This window comes from Diabrotica virgifera, chromosome 5, assembly GCF_917563875.1.
Source record: "Diabrotica virgifera virgifera chromosome 5, PGI_DIABVI_V3a".
Taxonomy (NCBI): domain Eukaryota; kingdom Metazoa; phylum Arthropoda; class Insecta; order Coleoptera; family Chrysomelidae; genus Diabrotica; species Diabrotica virgifera.
Genome location: NC_065447.1, coordinates 91648207 through 91672071, shown reverse-complemented (window position 1 = coordinate 91672071; position 23865 = coordinate 91648207). Strand labels below are relative to the sequence as shown.

At 33.5% G+C, this 23865-nt stretch overlaps 2 protein-coding genes across 2 annotated transcripts in view; both read right to left on the bottom strand.

Moving 5' to 3' along the window:
* Nucleotides 1–23865, bottom strand: part of LOC114339971 (uncharacterized) — a 1137809-nt gene that overhangs the window by 898504 nt on the left and 215440 nt on the right. The gene's annotated exons all lie outside the window — the stretch shown is intronic.
* Nucleotides 4519–23688, bottom strand: LOC114340864 (uncharacterized). Its single transcript, XM_050651487.1, has 5 exons — nt 23344–23688; nt 16710–16866; nt 10535–10756; nt 8047–8256; nt 4519–4808 (listed from the first exon to the last, which is right to left on the bottom strand). Exons 1-5 carry the CDS (start codon nt 23612–23614, stop codon nt 4604–4606), a joined length of 1065 nt encoding a protein of 354 aa, XP_050507444.1. The 5' UTR covers nt 23615–23688; the 3' UTR covers nt 4519–4603.

Sequence of the window (23865 nt, the reverse complement as noted above, 5' to 3'; positions counted from 1 at the left end):
GGTCACTTCCGATGTCATATTCGTCATCAGCGGCCTCAAAAATCCCCTGAGTAATGATTTTTAACTATATATATAGTTCTAAACAAGGTTTGTGTATTCGTGATAAAATAGTTTGACCAGATTAATAATTTTTGTTTGTAGTCCATACTGCATTAACTTAGTCGAAAGCCCTTTCAAAGTCGATAAATCTTACATTTGTATCTGTCTGCCATTCATTAGCTTATCTCATCGAGGATAATTTTTAAGCTGCATATATGTGATCTATAATTGTGGAGCCTTTAGCACGAAAACCTGCTTGGTTGCTCCTCAGTTTCTTGCCTAATTCTCCGTTTATTCTTTTGTTGAGCAGAATTTTTGTTAGCTCCTTGCATGTGGCGCTTAATAGTCTTTTTGCACGCCAATTTATACAGTTTCTCAGATCTTGCTTCTTTCTTGTATATATCTAATATTTTAATTAAGTTGTGTACTCCTTCAGAATTTCAGGGGCGGCTAGTGATATTAGAAGGTGGTGAGGCACACTATATCTGAGGAATTTTATTACGATGGTTAGTTTCTCTTTAATGGCCGGAAGGTCGATTTTGTGACGTCATAACGCTAGGACGAAGCTAGGACAAATAATCCCGGACAAAAAATCCCCACAAATTTTCCCTGGACAAAAAATCCCCATACAAATAATCCCCGGACAAAAATCCCCATAAAAATCCCCCGGACAAATAATCTCCGGACAAAAATTCCCCGCAAAAAATCCCGGGCAAATAATCTCCACAAATTATTTAGAAAAAATATCCCCACAAAAAACTCCGGACAGAAAATTCTTAAGAAATATTTGCTGCCGATTAGTTCTCTAAAAGTTTTCCCGTGAATGCGATAAGACTCAAATGCTTTCAGTCTCGGTGTATAGGGTTATTTTGAATTTCAATTCCATATCAAAAACTTCAAATTTTACGTAACAAAAGAGTGTGAGTTTTTTCAAAAATCGTGGAAGATATGGGGAATGAGGTATATAAGGCTGTGAGAATCATGTTCCAATATTATTTGCTTAAATCGTTTGCTCATTCTGATTTGAATAACTATGCTCAAAACATTGCCATTGTCCAAAAAAATTTGTGGAGATTATTTGTCCGGGATTTTTTGTGGGGATTTTTTGTCCGGGGAATTTTGTGTGGATTTTTGGTCCGGGATTATTTGTCCGGGGATGATTTGCCAAACCCTCGCTAGGGCGTCTACAGAACGGCGCCGTATTTATTTTAATGCTTGCAAACGATATTAAAATATTAAATAACAAAAACATGAAGAGAAGTATCCATTCTCAAATGTGGTCTCGACGTAAGAAAGTAGAAAACTCAAAGAGGTACCACAAAAATGTATATTATAAAAATGTCATACAAGGACGCGTTTCGGCTCTTACCGAGCCATCATCAGCTTGAAATACAGGAGCAAAGTCTAAAACTGTCCAGACCAGGAAGGAGGAAGAATCTAATAGCTTACATTGTATTGGGTTCTTTAGGTTTCATTCTAAGTTATAAGTAGTGTATTAGACATTAAGGGTATAAAAATTAATTTTAAGATTTAAATGACTTCCTCTTTGAGAGAAACCATCTTGCGAACAGTGAGCATATCCATATCAAAACCTGTTCGCAAGATGGTTTCTCTCAAAGAGGAAGTCATTTAAATCTTAAAATGAATTTTTATACCCTTAATGTCTAATACACTACTTATAACTTAGAATGAAACCTAAAGAACCCAATACAATGTAAGCTATTAGATTCTTCCTCCTTCCTGGTCTGGACAGTTTTATACTTTGCTCCTGTATTTCAAGCTGATGATGGCTCGGTAAGAGCCGAAACGCGTCCTTGTATGACATTTTTATAATATACATTTTTGTGGTACCTCTTTGAGTTTTCTACTTTCTTATTAAATAACAATTTTATTCGCAAAAGAATAGCAACGAAAGCTCTAAGCCTCCAACAGGTTCACACTCATAGGAGCTGTTTTTTAGCTAAAAATAATTACTATAATACCACATATCAAACCAATATGAAACAGATGTTTCGTCCTTCCTTGGTGTCATCAGCGTTGTACAGCCATATTAAGCAAACTTTACAATACATACTAACTACATGAAAACAAACGGACAACTGATTCTGTTAATATTAATCAGTTGCCAAAATGAAATTATTGTACGCAAACAATATACCCATAAACACGTGATAATTTCATTTTAGAACCAATCTTATATTGTAAATGTATTGAATATAGGGAAATACAAACAAGCAAGTAATCAAATTACGGTTACATTATAAGATTTATTTTTATATTAAGTAAACTAAGGGTTCAACTTCGTTTTTTTGGTAAGTATTTTATTTTATGTTTTTTTATAAAAAGCGTGCTTATAAGAAAATAAATCATTATAAAAGAAAGCATGATGTCTAAATGTTTTATTTATTTATTTAATTGGCATTGATAAATGCCACACAGCCAGTATGACATTGATAAAATCTTCTAAACATAATCTAAACTTCTAAACTAATATAAAACTATATCTAAAACTACTTTACAAAACTACAATACAAGCGTCCATAGCAAAAAAGGGAAGCAAGGTCAAGTATTTACTTAACTTCATAACTAAAAAAACACATGTTTGAAGCATGCCTCAAGGATGGATGAATTTCGTTCCCAGAATTGGTGGCGAATTTTAAGAAATGGTAGTATGCTAGACAAGGAGGTTTGAAGCAAGCCTCATCTGTAATGATTTGAGAAAGTTGGAATGAGATGCATGATACATATAATACTGGCACGTGGAAGACGGTTACAAAGATAAAGAGTCAGGGCGGTACCGATTTTAATTTTTTTTTTATAAAAATATAGTTATTTAGGAAATTTCAAAAAGCTAAATTATATTTTAAAAACTGATTATGAAATAACGAAATAACGTAAATAGTCGATTGATATACTGGTGAGGCACTGACTCTCCTGCCTCATAGGACAAGCCGCCACTGCGGAATTTCGACATTAAAGCAGGTCTGTAAGTCCCTAAACTCAATTTGAATAGATAATATAATATATGAAACGCAATTACATGGAAAAATCTGTCGATGTATAAAATAAAAGAAAAATAAATTCTTAGCGAAAGTACGATTGTTCAGTATGATACGTCCATCAACGTTTATCAATATTCAATAAAAAGAAACATGTGTGTAACAAGATATCTCGAACTGCAGCATTCTTTCACTTGTGAAATATCGATTTGTTAAGCAGATCTGAGTATGTAACTTGTAAAGTGCTGATCAAGATGTTATCATGTAATTATAAGTTACATATTAGTTACTGTTAGTAGCTCAGGTAAAAGTTGTTATGAGTTACAGTATTAATGGTGTATGTCAATTTTAATTTTTTTCCTGTACATTAAACATATTTGTTCTGTAATATGTCATCAATGTTTAATGTCGATAAACTATATGTTAATGATATTGATCTAATAGGATACAGAGTTACAAATAATTAATACAAAGAAGTGTCTACTTTAACAATACAAATTATATTATATTGTTTCGAAGCTATTTCCTTGTGGCATCTGAATATTAAAGTTTAGAAAGAACTACTCCCAAAGTAGAAATCGAATCGTCAAATAAAGTCGGCAAATCGTCAAATTTTAAAAAGTATAAAGTTTATTGAAGTATAAGGGGGCCGGAGTACTAACTCAGGCGGTAGGATTTCTGACTTCCAGGCAGGTAGGCCGGGGTTTGAATCCCAGAGCCGGCGAGAATAGCTATGTAGATATTATTTTTAAAAGTGTCTATAGACTCCAGTTCGACTCCAGCCTGAAGAAAATGAGTACCTTGAATAAAACCAGGGGTAATAATAGGTGGTTGAAAGGTAGCACTGGCCCTGTTACCTTACTTGTATACAGTAGGCCCTAGACATAGCTGACTACCCTGCTATAATCCCAAAGCCGCGGTAGCGGTACATGACGGGTAACCATTATTATATTTCAATATAAACAAAATCTGCAGGAAACCGAACAACGCTGAAGAAAGTCATATAATAATGTGATACTCTATAGTAGGTACGGATGGAAGTAGATTTAAAATTAGAGAAAGAAATATGGAATAATACACGCGATTACAAAGGAAGCGAGAAACTGAAATAAAAGTAAAATGTGTGGATAACCCTAAAATAAATGGAAAATCTGTTTTTGGCGTTAAACGTTTCATTAGGCGTTGCCTTCATTGTGGAATAATGTCATAATATATAATGTAATTTAGTTATCTTAGAATATGCATAGTGTGCCTGTGTCGGTATTACCATTTCATGTTTTGGCTCTCTCAGCATTAGCAAGCGAGCCGCCAAGGCAGTTTAAAATATCTGATATGTTGTTGACTTCTGTCTGCAAAAGCCAAATTGGAATATTCCAACTAGTTTTTCGGCGTATGGTCTCAACCCTTAATAAATGGAAAACAGCGTGGCTCCACGGTAGTTTCCATAAAACCATTTACAATTTTATAAATAAAACATAAATAAATCTTGTTATTTATTATTAATAATTGTAGTGATATAACAAAAAACTATTAGTTAGTTTCCTCCTCATGACTCAGTAATTTGTTCAAAAATCTTGAAACAGGACAGCTTCTCTTAGTATAGGAGTGGGATCGATGTCCTGCTCAGGGTCAGTAGGCTCAGTTTGTACAGCATTTGTTTTGGGAAACGACGTGGGCATGTTAAAGATCGGTGAAAAGACGTCATAGGGAATGAAATCAGCTGCAATTGGCCAAATTTTGTCCTTGTAGATATCTCTTTGGGGAACGACTCTAAATGATATATAATCAAACGAATTAAAACATAGCAAATAATCATTTAAAAAAGTGATATGATTTGTACACACTTAAGACAACGGAATGCATTTTACATAATTTCCTAGCTGAGCACTACAAAGCCATCTTCAGAACGCCATCTTTAATTTTATAATTTAAAAAGTTTAACTTACGTCAAAAGTTAAAGTACCTACAACTGACAGAGAGAGCTATCCCATAAAAATTAAAAAAAAAAATTCTTATATAGGACCCTAAAATAAATACAGAAAAAAGGAAACTCTTAAAAACAGCAGCCAAGAAACTAAAATTAAAATAAATGGAAAACGAGAACAAAATAATATAGATAAAAAAAATGAGAAAGAATAACAGTTATATTAAAAAAAAAGGAAACGAAAATGGATTGGACACACTTAGAACGACACACCAAAATAATATAACCAGACAGGCACTCGAATACCACAACGGAACAGACGGAAGGAGAACAAAAAAGGACCGGATATTAGGTAGAGACGGAATGTAAGAATAGATAATGAGATAATGGGTCTAAGATGGAGAAAGATCAAACAGAGAGTGAATGAAAAATAGAGAAATGGAAAAGACTTGGAAAATCGAAAAGAAAGAGAAAAATTTTAAGGAATAAAACGGAGGAGGTTAAGCTGATCTAGCCAATCAAATATCGTTCACTTTTGGATAAATAACGCCTAATATTCTATAAGGACGAGAGGCAGTAGCGTGAGAGAGAGAGAGAGAGGGGGGGAATATTTCGAGAACAACCAAGCAACAAATCGGTGAACCATAATTAGAGGCATAATAGAAAAATCTGAAAAAACTTATTACTTACGGGTTAATTCCGTTAGTGATGACTACAGCCGCAGCCTAAACTTCAAGAAGAATAAATGGATGTTGATAAGCAAAAAGCAACAACCTGCTCCACAGTTACGGATAAAAATAACATACTAATTGGCCATGTAGAATCTTATGTATACCTTGGTATGCCAACGTAAATTCAAAATGGGAATAAGGCACAGAAATTAAGTCGAGAATAGAACGAGCTAGAGCAGCATTTAACAATATGAAAAAGCTCCGCATAAGCAAAGATTCTTTCCCTAAGACTACGTCTAGTTAAATGCTACATTTTCCCGATCTTAGGTCAATCAATATACCTAGAGGTAATCCACAGAATCGAAAAAAAAAAAAGAAATCGTGAGCACAAAAATTATAGAAAAGAAACTTGAATATCTAGCCCACATATTGAGATACGATAAGTTCCGTCTACTGCAATTGATTGTCCAGTGGAAAACAGACAGTAAGCGAGGGCTAGGCAGGAGAAGACACTCGTGGCACCAAAATCTGCGGAAGTGGTTTGGGCTCACATCAGTCGAACTATTCAGAAGTGCCGCAAGCAAGATCAGAATTGCCATTTTAATATTCAACGTTCGCAACGGACAGAGCACTTGAAGAAGAAAAAAATTAAAAATCCACGAGAAAAACGTTTTCTTGTAGTTGGCTGTATACCATATATTACAAAAAACGACTAAAATCCTTTACAAAAGGTATATTTGCTAAAATCTCTAAAAAGGGCTAAAGCTTTTAATTATATATCCACCCTAGATTATTTGAGACCTTTTTACACTTCTATCACCCCTACTGTGATATTTCTTGAACTTACACAAATTCCAACAACTACCAAATATTTAAATAAATTTGGTAACTTTAAATCAACATAAAATGATTTTCTAAATCCTAGGTCTGATCCAAAGATATGTCAAGAATAGATCTGGCTAGGGATATGCTAAAACAATGCATCGGAGTGTAACGTCGATATCAAGTACGGTGGTCTAGCTATCTTTGTCTGTCGTGCGAGTGTGAGCGTATCTACCAAGAGGTGGGAGTAATGGAACGACAGTTACACAGAGACGGCAGCCATCGTATGCTAGAGAGAAAGCTAAGCGCCAGTAGAGAGAGAGATAGATAGACCACCGACCCGAACTGCTCCGCGTTACGCTATTTTTGGAGTTGGCCAAATCTATGTGTATAAGATCTTTAGTCTGATTGCAAGAGGATTTATTATCGATTTTAGAGTTTTCGATTTTATGTGTAATGTGGTTTGCCTACCACCTTCATTGACAACATACTTGACTGCATTTTCATAACTATAACATCATACCTTTTATAAAGGATTTTAATCGTTCCTCTTTTAAATTAAAATCAACATAATGAAACATAAAAGAGTAGAAGAGAGACCTGGTGAAGGATAAGAAGAGAAGTAATGAAAAAAAAATGCAAGTGCTCTTATAAGATTGTTGTAAGTAATCTCCAACAATTTTTTAACACTATTGTAATAAAAACTGTAACTTTAGGTATTGGAAATATGCAATATTGCAATACTGTAATAGCAGGGAAAGAAAGTATGCTAAATTTGCAGTTACTCAAGCGTTATGGGGACCTATTGGGCGGTGAAGATAACGTCCTAAAATCAAAAAAAGTTAAGCAAAATTTTCCATAGACTGGTTGACTTTCCATTTTTTTCAGATTATAGCGCCATCTATCCGTAATTCGAAAAAATGTCTCGAATAAAAGTTGCTTCTTTTTACGTAGAGAATCCAAATCTGCAATACAAATTGGGGGCTCCTATTTAAGATTTTAAAGCAACCCCCCACCCCCTCTCCGTGGGGAGTCGTGTTTGGTGCCATTCGATAGATTTTTCGAAAATATTAGATACGTGTATTTTGCAGTTTTTCGATCTGATGTTCATTTCGCGAAATATCGCGGGGTTTGTATTTAAAATTTCAAATTTACCCCCCACCCCTCTCTGTGAGGGTCGTGTTTGGTATAATTCGATAGATTTTTGAAAAACATTGAACACATATTTTTTAGTATTTCGATCTGACGTTTATTTTGCGAAATATTCGCTTTTTTGTTAAACTTTGTGACTCGCCCATTTACTTACGCCCGATCAAATCGTCAGATTTTTTAAATATACATGGTACATTGTTTTGCATGTACTTAACTTACCTTATCTTAATCTGACGATTTTGAGTCGTTATAAGGATATAATACTTTTTATTTCGGACTCCCCTTAACGAACTCCCCCGTATTAAGAGCCAATATATGGTAGATGTACATTTACAGGGTACAAGGTTTCTCCCCATATGATAATCTGACGCGCTCGAGTAATTGCAAAAATCCCCGCTTAGGCTACCCTACCATAATAATAATAGTATTGAAAACTTACCCATAAAGATTAAAATAATCTACAATGTTCATCACATAGTTGCTTCCTAGAATAAAATTAACCAACTCCAACTCCGGCAAACGTAACAAAAGGGGTTCATAATATGCACTTCTAAATCCGCTCAGCGAAGTAATTGCACTAATGCTTGCTTTATACAAGGATGACATACCAATTGATAATCTTGTAGATTGGTTGGTGTAAGACGATTCTCTAACATAAAATAAAGTAAATAATTAAGAACACGTCATTACCCGTAAGTCTTAAAATAATTATATTGTCCGTATAAAAGAAGAGTCGCGGTGCTGAGTATACCTCCGCTCAATCCTATACAGTAGTATGCTCGTAGGTCAAGCTAGTCTGCCGTTGTCCCTTGTCGAAATAAATCGTTCATTGGGCATTATACTAATAGCACATAGGCAAATATACGTAAACAGGTAACTTACGTAAGTATTTAAGAAATATACACATATTTGGTTTCAACATTACGTACTTATCAAAAATTATGCGTATTTTCATAATATTTGATTTTTTCATGAACAGATTAACGGATTCTGCTAATTTTTTTTTATTATTTTAGATACGACGTTCCCGATAAAACAGATATTAGGTAAAGCTGCCCTATGGCACGAAAAAAAAATATTTTAGTCCGCAATTCCGGAATGTCAGACGGTCAATTGGTCTGCCTCTTTCAACATTCTCCCTATGTAGGTACGAATCAGGTGGGGTTAGGTTTGGTGAGTGCAATATTGTATGGATTTTGGATCACTAAAATAATCGCGTAGTATGCGGAAATAATTGCTGGCAGTGTGACATGTTGCCCCGTCCTGCTGAAACTATAGTTAATTTTAACTTGGAGTGTTTTTGAGACCTTTTTCGTATGACCGAAAATAGTACTCTACGATAATTTTTTTTTGCAAAACTGAGAACCATCTTTAAGCAGCTAACAATAACACGACATTCACATATGTTATAAAGATGTTTTATTTTGCTGCATACCGTAATATCCTATTCTAGTGTATTACGCCATTTAGTATCCTAATGTACGCATAAGTTTAAATACCTACTATTACAACATATACACTAAGCATCAAAATTAACGCACCACCTAAAAAATGGGACATATTTGATATCTCGTATTTCCTAAACCTGTTATCTGATTTTAGCAATTTTGTTAGTATATTATAGCTTTATTCTTCAGAAATATCGATGTAATAATATTATTGGCAAACAGGTAAGTGTCATTGTATACCGGGTGTAACAATGATAGTGTGATTTTCCCCAAAGTTTGGAACACCCTGTGGAATATTGTAGCGTATATAAAATATTGAAATTAAAACTTAAATATAGCATTAGGCCTTCTTAACATTTCGCTTTCTGATTCATTCGCCTATGTTGGATAAAAAAAAGTTAGGTACTTTAACAGCTAGCAATGTTATTCATCAATACAGGGTGTTTCTAAATAAGTGCGACAAACTTTAGGGGTAATTCTGCATGAAAAAATAAAGGCCGTTTGATTTATAAACATAAATACGTCAGCAAATGCTTTGTTTCTGAGATACGGGATGTTGAAGTTTTTCTTACAAACTGACGATTTATTTATGGCTCTAAAATCGATTGAGATATGCAAATGGAATTTGTAGGTTTTAAAAGGTAGTTATTGTGCATTTTTTGACATACAACTAAGAATTTTATATTCACCATTGGCGTGCATACGGGTATAAACATTTTAGATACATCCCGTATGCACGCCAATCGTGAATATAAGATTCTTAATTGTATGTCAAAAAACGCGCAATAACTACCTCTTGTCTTAAAACCTACCAAATTCCATTTTCATATCTCAATCGGTTTTAGAGCAATAAATAAATCGTCCGTTTGTAAGAAAAATTTCAACATCCCGTATCTCGGAAACGAAGCATTTGTGGACATATGTTTATAAAACAAACGGTCATTATTTTTCATGTAGTTGAAAACCCCTTAAAGTTAGTCGCACTTATTTAGAAACACCCTGTGTTGATGAATAACATGGCTAGTTGTTAAAGTACCTAACTTTCTTATAATCTCATATAAGCGAATGAATCAAAAAGCATAATGTTAAAAAACGTAAGGCTACAGTTGAGTTTTAATTTCAATATTTTATATACGCTAGAATATTCCACAGGGTGTTCCAAACTTTTAGGAAAAAACACATTATCATTTTTACACCCTGTATATAATGACACTTACCTGTTTAGCAATAATATTATTCTATCATTATATCGATATTCTTGAAGAATAAACCTATAATACACTAAAAAAGTCACTAAAATCGGACTACAGTTTTAGGAAATATGAGACATAAAAATGTCCCATTTTTAAGGTGGTGCGTTAATTTTGATGCTTAGTGTATATTACAGTATTTAATAAAATGAGCATTGAGAATACTATGCAGTGTATGTTTACTAAGAAAAATTATTTAAAATAATCAAAACTAATGCAAGATGCTTACTGTTCAACGGATGATTTTAACGAATGTTCTGAGTGCCCAGATTCTATTGTACCATCACATATAGATCCGCACAAGGTTTTATTTATTCTTTTAAGAACTTTGTATATTTTAGTAACTAATATAATTGTATAGTGTCCATATATATCTATTGGTGCATCAGGATCTAATGATTCTAGTAAGTGTGGCGTAAGCCCACTAACACTTAGCCAGTCATTCGCGTATCTAAAAGCAAAATAAAAAAGAAGTGGATACAGGTTTTGACAGGTTGTCCAGAAACTCTCCTCACAAATGAAGATCGAGGATTTCTCAGATAATATTAGGATAAGTACAAGACAAGACATAGTACTAAAAGGTTGTCTTGCTTTAAGTCCGTAGGAGACCTCGTTTTTCTTTTGAAATTTTTTTTAATATTTCTTCAAATTCAAAGAACAAAAAATTTTTAAATCGATCTTTTTAGAAAATAGTACATCCTACAGACTTCAATCTAGTGTACATTTTAATAATAGAGTACCCCACAATTTAATAATCTAGTATCAAAAATGTTTCAAAGTTAAAGACAAAAAAGTTATGCGATAAAATTACCGTTGCCTTACTCAAAACGGAGGCCTATGATGACCCATACTAGAAATCGTCCCTTAGCTAACAACACCGCATAAGTCATTTTTACCAACTTTACAGGTGACGAAAAAAATTACTTTTTGAAACACCGCCTAAGTTAAAAAAAAAATACCGTTAGTAAACACCGCTTAAGTTATTTTATTATCATTTCTTTCTATATTAATACGCGTAAATGAATGAACATTACGTTATTATATAGCTTACCTCTTAATCTTATATAAAAACTTCTTGGATACTAGATTTTCAGTAGTAAAACTCACGTACAAACGTAATAATCACAGAGCAACTTGTGCGGTGTTGACCATGATACAGGTGTTGACGACTTGCGCGGTGTCACTACTTTTTGAATTAGGCACCTGATTGACTGAAATCTAAATCACGTGACACATGGTTAGATGCGCAATGAGCAGATCTATCCAATGGTATTAAAATCTTAAAACCGTTAATTTTCGACTTGAGCGGTGTTGTAAGCCAAGGGACGAAATTCGCAATTGACGCAATCGATTTGTCTCTGGAAAATAAAGCGTTGGAAGCGTTCTGGAGATATTAAAAAAAACTAATGACACGTCGCCATTTTCAAAAAGCTTTAACTTCCTTAGAGCATTTTCGGACTAGGTAAATTGGATTAAATTGTCGTAAAATTATCTGATGAATATCCGGTCTTCGTTTGTCCGAAGAGTTTCTGGACACCCTGTATATAGGGAGAAGCCTTGATATGTTGGTAGTTTCTTGCATAGTTTGTTCATGATATTGTATCCATTTGATTTATACTAAAATAATTGAGACAAAAATATTTTCTAATGTTTCTTCTAATAGTACATTCTTTAAAAGTAAAATATTGCAAAATCTCTGAATTTTAAAGAACCGCTTGGATTGACATGAAATTTGGCATACACATAGCTAACAAATCAACGAAAAAAGTGATATTGTGCCGCTGTGTGCCTTTGCCCTAGGGGTGAGTTTAACCACCTTTTGGAGGTGAAAAATATATGTACCAAATAAGTCCGGAAATGAATAAAACCACTAATTCTAAGCAACTTTTTTTTATAAAGTTTTTCACCAAGTTAATACTTTTCGAGTTATTTGCGAGTGAATCTGTTAATTTTTTTACAAAATAACCATGTTTTCAGACGGTTTTTCGCAAATAACTCAAAAAGTAAGTCTTTGATCAAAAAAAAAATTCTTATCAAAAATATAGCACGTAGAAAAGTGAAAAACATAATGTATATATTAGGTCACGATACCTAGTAGAAGTAGAGTTATAACTAATGAAAAATAGGTTCATATTCGTCAAATTCCAAATCGAATATTTTAACGTGCCATAACCAAAAAACGAAGCACTTTTTTGGGCACAACTCATTTTAACTTTTTTAAAGTGTTTAAAAAATGATTATTTTTGTTAAAAAAAAAAATAGCATTAAAAGTAAACAAGTTGGGTAATAAAGTGGGTTGCTTTTTTTGGTAAGAAATCGGGAAAATCACCCTCTAATTAGCATTTCAAATGAACTTAATTGTTACCACTTTACAAGCTTTTTACTCGCGTATGTATTGATCATATGATCTGTAAGTTTCATTTGTTCAAAGTCCTTATTTTTAAAAGAGTTGTAGTTAAAAGGGCTTGAACGAGTCACTTATCACGAGTGTATGCAAATTTACAAACACCAAATCTTCACCAATTTTTGTCTTACACAAAAACAAAAAAATACAAAATATTCAGAAAAGTAAAGCCTACTTTTTTTAATGTTTAGGATTTTTGGTATCTCTAACAATTTTTAAGTTATTTTAAAAAAAAAGCATTTCTTTCAAAATTAAAATTTTTAAAAATTTTACTTCAAAACTAAATTTTTTCAAAAATAAGCACTTTGAATCGATGAAACTTACAAATCATATAAACACAACATAAGTAAAGTAACTTGTGAAGCGGTAACGATTAATTTCATTTAAGTTGCTAATTGGGGGATGAGCTTCCTGATTCTTTTTGCCAAAACAAAAGGGACCAACTTTATTTTAAGCGTAACTTGGTTACATTTGATGCTAGAAATTTTTTTATAAAAACAGAAATAAAGCTTTTTTTAAACACTTTCAAAAAGTTGTAATGTGTTTCCCCAAGAATGCTTCATTATTTGGATATTTCACATTGAATTATTCTATTTGGAATTTTTAGAATATAAACCTATTTTTCATTAGCTATAACTCTGCTTTTGCTAGGCATAGAGACCTAATATATACACCGATTTTCTCATTTTTTTATAGGCTATAGTTTTGATAAGAATATATTTTTCGACAAAATGCTTACGTTTTGAGTTGTATGCGAAAAACCGTCTAAAAACGTGGTTATTTTTTTCAAAAATGAACATATTCACTTGAAAATAACTCGAAAAGTGTTGATTTGGTGAAAAAACTTTATAAAACAAACGTTGCCTAAAATTAGCCAGTTTATCCATTTCGGGACTTATCTTGGACATATATTTTTTCACCCCCGAGGGGGGGTGAAACTCACCCCTAGGGCAAAAGCACACATCGGCACCATATCGCTTTTTTTCTTTGACATGTTAGCTATGCGTATGCCAAATTTCATGTCAATGCAAGCGGTTCTTTAAAATTTACAGCAAAAGCCGTGAAAGAATGTACTGTAATATAATATTATCTAGCTCCTGTTTAGCTGATTTGTTAAGTTGTTAAGCAATCCTCCGTGGTAAACCTCTTGTGAAAGTGAGCCCCAAGATTTGTGCCATCGTTTTGGTGGGTTCTTATTATCAGCCAAGTTTGTCAATCTTTTTTCTGGTATATTGTCAACATAGCCACTCCAAAAACTATTGCGAATTTTAACTCATGTTACGAGATCCTATATTTTTATGTTTTTCAAATGTAATCGTCCTAATCAATTATCATAATTTTCTTAAACTTTTCAAACCGTTGCGCTGTTCCAGAGAATTTTTTTGGACTGCAACCATACGGATCAAATTTCTTGGAAAACATTTTCTTCTTCTTCCCTTACTTCTTCCCACCCTTTGCCCAGTAATTTGAGTCGCCGAATGCGGCTTTATCGTTCACGATGTAACCATTAACCATTGTACCTAACGTTTAGTCAATGGTATTTTTGCTCAGAGTAAATAAAAGAAATGTTAATTTACCCTTTTCTTTTTTTGATTCATTCACTATAGTTTTGCCGGTAAGTAGTTTTATTCTAGCAATTTTCTATGATGAAGGAGAATCTGTAATCTTCACTGCTCCCTAATACTTTATGTATTGTCTTTTCCAGATTTTATAAATTAGCTATTATTATTGCAATACCATCAGCATAATAATATTATTAATTAAAAAGACATAACAATTTAATGCTGCTGCTTCTGATCTCATAGCTTCCAAGGCGATTTTCTTAGGGCAAGCAAATTCCTTCTTCTTTGTAATTTTTCTTCCTGGTTATGTTCGCTATGATGGGGGTAATTTTTTTAATAACAATATAGTGCAGTTGATGTAGAATTAAAATTTATCATGCAAACTGCTAAAAGGTAGACTTCCGCACCAAGCGACCGAGACAGGAGACCGCGACAGGCGACAGATAGGCGAGGTCTCCCCACGACTGCTCTCAATGCAATTATATCAGGGTAGTTCTGCAGCCCGCGACAGAGACCAGCGACCAACTATCGTCTATTCGCGACCTATCTGTCGCCTGTCGCGGTCTCCTGTCTCGGTCGCTTGGTGCGGAAGTCTACCTTAATGATGACTAAGTACTTTAATGAAGACAAAGAATGTTAAAAACTATAAGGGGTCATCCATAAACTACGTCGTTGAGAAGAGGGAGGGAGGGGGGCTTGCTTATTTCGACGATATACGACAGGGGGTGGGGGGGTATGAGTGCACATTCGACGTCGTTTAATATATTGGTTTATTTAAATTTGTCGCTATTGTCTCTATAAATATAATTTTTTACTAGCTTTTACCAGCATTAAAGTATCAGATATTCATATAAAAACGTACCTATATAGGTCTGGATCCCGCGTATGAAAAAAAAGTTGATTAATAGCAAGCTGAAAATTTGTAAATAGCTTAAGGGTGTCTAGTCGGACAAATTTTAATATATGGGAACACTGGAACAGGGGAAGTTTTAATTGTGGAACAGTTTAAAAATTTGGAACGGTCAGACCACGAAAACGGCACATGTATTTTGTCTGACAGAACAGACTTAAACTCTCCGAACAGATATTAAACTCTCATGCAAAAATCAGACTGCTATTTATCACCAAATTGGCGTTTTATTGAGTGGAACATGTAGAATATGTCAAATGACAGGAATTATGACAGATGATAAATAGCAGTCTGATTTTTGCATGACAGCTTAATCTCTGTTCGGAGAGTTTAAGTCTATTCTGTCGGACAAAATAAATGTGCCGTTTTCGTGGTCTGACCGTTCCAAATTTTTAACCTGTTCCACAATTAAAACTACCCCTATTCTAGTGTTCCCATATATCAAAGTTTAAATGACTAGACACTCTTAAGCTATTAACAAATTTTCAGCTTGCTATTAATCAACTTTTTTTTCATACGCGGGATCCAGACCTAATAGTTTTTGAAATGAAATTGAAAATAAAACAAAACGTTTACGAATAAATACACCTTTGTTAAAATTAAAAAGAATTCTCGTATGGATACTTTTATCACATAAATTTCGTATTTATCAGTCACAGTCACATTAAAATAATATTAGGTAGCACTTTTGCAAAAGTTTAGCACAAGACAACAAACACTAAGACATTGTTCTTTGAGTTTAAACAAGCGCTTCTATATACAGAAAAATGTTTGGAAGCAAACAATAGTCAATTGTTAGTTTATTTATGTGCTGCATACTGTGTGTGGAAAAATAGTTCTGAAAGAATGAATGGAAATAAAATATTGTGTTATATTTAGTAGTAAGTCGTATTTATACTTAGAGAAGATTTATAAGCAAAATCTTGATCCAATGCTATTTAAATGCATTCGTGTTTTTCGAATGCTCAGAAAACTAATAAAAATTTTTGAAAAATTTAAACGCAGATTGAGAGATTACATTATTACCGAGGACCAAAAGTTTCTGAAAACATCTATAATGTGTATTTTAATAAGTTACAGGGATAAAATAATATTTAGTCTGATTTTTAAGTTCAAAAATTTCATTCAAAAGAAACCTTTTGTTTATTCTAAGGGACTTTCAGCCCTCGGTAATAATGTAATCTTTCATTCTGCGTTTACATTCTTCAAATATATTTATTAGATTTCTCAGGATTCGAAAAAATAATGCATTTAAATAGCATTGGACCAAGATTTTGCGTCTACCCCCTTAATTGTTCTTGTTGTGATACACTCGCAAATAAAGTTTCAAGGTTGATTAAAAAAAACAGAAATAACATTGAATTTTTTAAATCACTGAAAGGGGGGTCGTGTACTGCAATGACGACGTCGACATGGGGGGGGGGTTTCATCTGTAACCGACGAATTACGACGGAAGGGGGGAGGGTATTAAAAAGTCCAAATTTTTTACGACGTAGTTTATGGATGCCCCCTAATCAAATTAACCTACCTAGAATGAACATGAGATATGTTGGTTACTAATTTCATATTTCCCAAATATTTTTTATATGCTTTGGTAATTAATAAGTAACCTATTTGACTGTATATTACATCCTCGTCTCCTTCTAATAAGTGTATAAAATGTTTAGGGTATCGAATCAATAAACCTGAAATAACAAAAACTAAAGGTAAAGTAAAACAATCGAAAAGACAAAAAGGATGCATAGTAAATTTATGTTCAAGATGCAGTGGAAATAAACAAACCAAGACACGTTAAATGCTACTAGGAGCACTCCCGAATCATAATTTACAATGTATGAACTTTGGAAATTATAATTTGTGATTTACAATGTATAATATACATTGTAACTTATGATTCGGGAGTGCTTTTAACGTGTCTTGGTTTGTTTATTTCTACTGCATCTTGATTTTAAATTTAGTATAGTTTAATAAATTAGAAATACTCAGACATAGAAGTTCTGTGACAGAACACATTAAATTTATCCATTACCATGAACAACTGTCACTCTTTATGTAATACTGATATAATAGGAAAAGAGAAGTATTTTTGAAATGAGTAAAGTGTTTAACTTCCTAGCTGAGAGCTTTCAGCTTACAAAGCCATTTTCAGAGCTATTGTAAAAGGCTTAAAAGTATGTACCACTAAAAGAGAGATATCCCATTAGAATAGAAAAGTTTTTTAATGCAGTTTTATTATAAATTTTGTTCGGAATTTGAGTAATGAAGAAATATTAATAACTGTAATAAATTAAGAAAACATCCAGCACAGCACATGAAAGTTTCACAAAAAACACATTAGAAATTAAGTTTTTTTTTATAATCGTAAGCTTATAACGTCTTACCATCTGATGTGGAAGCAACCGGCAGACTGATTCCGCCGATTAATAAACTGAGTAACTCAAAATTTTCTAGGCTTAAAACAGGAAAAAGAAATTATAGATATTTCTTCGAACGAAATTTGAATTATGTCGATACGAATTTTTATTGCCTTTGGAATTGAGGGGGTTAGAAGTAAAAAGGTTTAATATAAGTGTACTTTTCTAAGAATATTATTTTATTTTATATTATTTTCTAAGTATAGTACAGATTCGCATACTTAAATGGTATTATAACTTGGTGGTAAAACGATTCAAGCATATTTCGCCCCACAGTGGCCATATACAGTGCTAGTCAAAAGTCCGTACCCCCCCTCGTATCTTTTGAACGGTTATACTTATAATAGTGAAATTTGGAGGGAGGAAATAAACGGATTTAGGCGTCTTAACTAGTTATGACAGGTGACGTAATAATGACAGATGACGTTGCAGCGCCACCATGACAGATAATTTTAAATGGGACCTTATGGCAAGTGATACCTCGTTTGAATGGTATTGAAAATACCTATTCAGTCATACTAATTTTGATTGAGTTTAAGCTAATTTTGATGAATAAATGAAATAATAGAAAATTGTAGTTTCGCATTTAATTAATAAAAATTCAAACCTCCGCCTATTATTACTTGTCAAAAGGGTTGACGTTGACGTAAAAACTATTAGAGAACTGAAAAACGTGAACTTTTTTGACAAAAAACCATTGGCGGACATTTGAATTTTTATTAATCAAATGCAAAACTACAATTTTAAATTTATTTCATTTATTCACCAAAATCAAAATCAATTTATATCCAAAAAAATTAGTATGACTGAATAGGTATTTTCAATACCTATCAAACGAGGTATCACTTGCCATAAGGTCCCATTTAAAATTATCTGTCATGGTGGCGCTGCAACGTCATATGTCACTATTACGTCACCTGTCATGACTAGTTAAGACGCCTACATCCGTTTATTTCCTCCCTCCAAATTTCACTATTATAAGTATAACCGTTCAAAAGATACGAGGGGGGTTACGGACTTTTGACTAGCACTGTATATCGCCTTTACATTTAATTCAATGAAAACAATTGCATTTTGCATTGGTAGTAAACGGGTAAAGTGCACTTGAACCGTTTAACCACAAAACTATTTTTGGTATTCTGTAAAAACAACACTTTACCACAAAACTATTTTTGTATTCTGTAAAAACCTCATGTTAATACAGGATTAATTGCAAGTAAATAAAAAGGTATTAGATTTGTATCGCGTTATAAAAGTATTATGCAGCGTGTCAATTGTACATTCTGGATAATAGCTGGAATGAAAATGATTAGTAATACTTAAAATCTGCACTTGAACCGTTTTATCAGTAGCACATTCGAGCACATTTTTTTAATAATTGAAAAAAGGAAGGATATTGTAAGAGTAATAATATACCCTTGTATTTTTATCATTTTATAGAACATTATACACTAAACATATTTTAGTTTAATGACTCCTTGAATATATAAACTCAAACAACTTTGAAGCTGATTATCTCAAAACTATCAAAACTGCACTTAAACCCTTTTACGTCTGACCCTTCAATTATCATAAAAATACATTAAATACTGGCATGCCTTTTGTATCCATTATGTTTTGTGGAAATGCTTCACTAAGTTTAAAATATATAGGTACTAGGATATATACTATACAGGGTGTCCAGAAACTCTACCGACAAACGAAGACAGGAGATTCCTCAGATAATTTTAAGACCATTTAACCCAATTCACCTAGTCCGAAAATGCTTCCTAAGGGAGCTAGAGCTCTTTGAAAATGGCGGCATGTAATTAGTTTTTCTTAAATACCTCCAGAACGCTTCTATTTAGAAAAACGAAAATTGGTATACTTATTTACTTTCCAGAAATGAATCGATTCCATCTATTGCGAATTTCTGGTACAGGTCATAAGCGTCCGTTTTGGGCAGGGTGACGGTTATTTTATCGCCTAACTTTTTTGCCTTTAATTTTTAAGCATTTTTTAATATGAATTATTAAATTGTGAGTTATTCTAGTACTAAAAGGTACTCTTAGTTTAAGTCGATAGGATACACCGTTTTCTATAAAAATAGATTTGAAAATTTTTCGGTCCTTGAATTAAAAAAAAGATTAAAAAAAAACTATTTAGAAAGATGAAAACTGGTACATTTATTCATATTCCAGAGATTAATCGATTTCATTAATGGCGAATTTCTAGTACCGGTCATTGGCGTCCGTTTTGGGTAGGTCAACAGTTATTTTATAGCATAATTTTATTCTCTTTAATTTTTAAGTATTTTTGACACTAGATTATTCAATTATGAGATATTCCAGTACTAAAAGTTACTCTTGCTTTAAGCTGGTAAAACACATCGTTTTTTTAAACTTTTTTTTCAAATTCCCAAAACTAAAAACTTTCAAATCGATTTTTCTAGAAAACGGTGTATCCTACCGACTTAAAGTAAGAGTACCTTATAGTACTAGAATACCTCACAATTTAATAATTCAGTATCAAAAATGCTTAAAAGTTGAAGACAAAAAAGTTATGCGATAAAATAACCGTTGCCCTACCCAAAACGGACGCCTGCCTATGACCGGTGCTAGAAATTCGCAATGAACGGAATCGATTCATTTCAGGAAAGTAAATAGGTATACAAATTTTCGTTTTTCTAAATAAAAGCGTTCTGGAGGTATTTAAGAAAAACTAATTTCATGACGCCATCTTCAAAGAGCTCTAGCTCCCTTAGGAAGTATTTTCGGACTAGGTGAATTGGGTTAAATTGTCTTAAAATTACCTGAGGAATCTCCTGTCTTCGTTTGTCGGTAGAGTTTCTGGACACCCTGTATAGGTTTTGTATAAGTCAGATCTGGGTACAGAAGAGGCTTTACCGTGCACGATATAATATATTAAAAAGCGATTGATTTGATACGAATACCAATTATGATAACTGGGTAGCAAAAGATTCGCATGACAGAGAGCTATGCAGCGCCAGATGTTGGGTGTCTTTCTAAGAGGCCGATTCCTAGAAAAATAATTACGTCGTAGAACGATATCAAGAAAATCTTTCGAAAAATCGCATCATTAAAATTGAATTAACCAGGACACGTCGCCAGCGTATCAAACAACCGATGCGATGGACAAAACGTATTGTGGACGCTTATCAACCGGTACGACGATGTACTGCCGATCTCAAGCGTGTTAGCAGTAACTGGATACAAACCACTTAGACAGATACAGATGAAAAGAGCCGGGGTACACCTATAGGTCCAGCACAGTATAGGTTGATGAAACTGTTTTCTTCTTTCTCCTTTTGTTAAAGTGCAGTGCATTCCTGCGTAGACGTCCAACGTACATTGTCTTGCAAGGTGAGATAAGTGTCGTGTAAGTCTCTGTAGATAAGTGATAAGACTGTCGATAAGTGTCTTGTAAGGTGACGTAATTGTCTTGCATAGTCAAGATTAAATTGTTATGCTTTGTGGATTCCTGTCCATTGGTGAATATTACGCAGCTATGATATCTTTTCTTCAAAATTGTTATTAATTCTTTTTGGTCTTTGGTATTACAACAGCCATATCATCTGCAAAGTCTAGACACTGATATAAACAAATTCGTATATCTGAGCTCACTCAAGCCCACAATGGGAGAAATAAAAAAGAATATTAACTACTGCCAGGTGTTATTTTGTAAGTAAATACCTTAAAAACAAAGTTACAATATAACTATAACTCTCACGTCCTACTAATATGTATATTAGTAGTTCATTTTAAAAAACAGATGTAAATAATCCTCTCATAGTCTACTGAAAATTATTAGTACGAATATCTGGTACAATCTATGCCAAACGTCTGAAAGTGTCCATATAATTTTGAGCTCCATAATAAAAAGTAGGTGGAAAAATTGTATGCAGTATTCTTCATCAAAATAAGTAGGCTCAGATGGATTGTACAAACGTAACAAGAACGAATGTATGTTCACTGCCTCGCAGAGGAATCATACTATGTCATCATAGTCATCATCCATCCATCCAATGGCATTACAGCCCAAATCGAGCCTTGGCCTTCTTCAACAAGCTTCTCCAATCATTTCGATTTACCGCTGTTCTTTTTCCTGAACGCGTTCCCAGGAAGTTCCTGGCATTCTCATCGACTTCGTCTTCCCATCGCCTTTTAGGTCTTCGAACAGGTCTTTTTCCCTGCATTATTGGATTTATCAATTTTCTGGGGATTCTATTCTCATGCATGCGGACTACGTGCCCTGCCCACCGTAATCTCTGCAGTTTAGTGTATTGTGTTAGAGTTGGTTCGCTATATGGCTCGTATATTTCTCTATTATACCTAATTCGCCAGTTGTTATTTTCACTGATTGGGCCCAGTATCCTACGTAATATTTTTCTTTAAAACAGATCTAATGCATTGGCAGATTTCTGTGTCACCACCCATGTTTCACAGCCATAACTTACTATGGGCCTGCTTATTGTTTTATAGACCCGGAGTTTTAATTTCCGGTGTACATCTCGCGATTTGAATATGTGGCCCATCGCGAAATAGGCTTTATTTGCCAGCACAAGCCTTCTATTTATTTCCGGTTGTTCTTCATTGCTTGCGACCAGATCCATTCCTAGGTACGTGAATCTATTCACATGTTGTGTATCGTCAATATAGTGTTGTTGCGCCGGTCTATTTGATCTGGTTTGTATGAGTAGTTTTGTTTTACTTGTATTTATTGCTAGCCCTACTGCTTCTGCACTCTGTTTCAACTCAACGTAGGTTTCTTCCACTGCATTCATTGTTCTGCTCATTACGTTTATATCATCTGCGTATGCTTCTAATTGGGTAGATTTGTTTGTAAGTATGTTATTTCCGCTGACCGTCACCCGTCTAATTACATATTCAAGAACAAGAATAAAAAGCGTTGAAGCCAGTCCGTCCCCTTGTTTCAGTCCTTGCGGTATCGTAAACGCATTAGTGATCTGCCCTTGAATACATACCTGTGCTTCTGTTTCTGTTATTGTCATTTGCACTAGTCGTATTAATTTTGATGGTATGCCAAATTCTTCGAATATATTAGGTAGAATTGTTCTATCTATTGAATCACAGGCTTGTTTAAAGTCTACAAAGAGATTGTAAACGTCCATGTCATATTCCCATGTTTTGGCTAGTATTTGTTTAACTGTAAATAGTTGGTCAATGGTAGATCGATCTATTTTGCCTAAACCCCGATCTATTTTTCCGTGAGAGGTTGAAGTCTTCGATTAAGGATGTTTGTGAATATTTTTATATCCCGAACAAAGTAAAGAGATGCCTCTATAATTCTGACACAACAGTTTGTCTCCTTTTTTATGAATAGGGCAGATTATACTTTTCTTCCATTGTTGGGAAATTTCTTCTTCTATCCATATCTCTCGTATTAGCTGGTACATCTGTTGTGTCAATCTGGTACATCATAGTCATCATACCGTCATAATATTATGTCATCAACCATACATTCATGTGATACAGAAAAAGAGGTACGTCAAAAGAGGAAAAACGGTTACCAATGAGTAGTTAGGAATGGCGAAACAGACTAGGAAAGCTCTAGGCTCAACTAGAACTATAATACCACTAGTGATCATGAATGACAAGAAACCTATTAATAAGCGTAAAGAAATATTGGATGTATTGTGAATAATCATTTTTTAATTAAACGGGTAGTTTTATATTTGAGAATTGATTTAAAAAAAATCAGGAACAAAATAATATACATTTTTGTTACCTGTTATTTTTTCTATAAGGCGGTCGTTACGATTTGCTTTGTTTACTGTTTCCGAAAAAACACTCGTTAATAAATCGGGTGTAATGAAATTGTGTTCCCCTATGTATATTACTCTGTGTAAAAACGTTCTTCTAGAAGCAAGTTTAAAGTTATCCAGCACAACGTCGTACATTGTTGTTCGTCTTGGTTCAGGAGTGCCTACCGGTTTCTGTTCTGCTGTTCTCTTTTTTAATCTAGGATATCTCACTTTTACAGATTTAAACATCGACATAATAAAGCAAAGAAGAAAAAACGTACAAAAAATAAACCGTTCGATTAAAAAATATTGGTTTATGACATTGATTAATACATTTAAAATCTAACCTTAAATTCTTCTTTTTTATGTTTTCTTGTCATGTAACTTGTTCTTCATTAAGGGCATGGAGCTGTCAGAATGTTTAATGTGTTTTAAATGTTTTAATTTTTGAAGTGAAAACTTCTTTAGGGACATTGTGCACTTTTTGGATTGGAAAAAAGCATTGA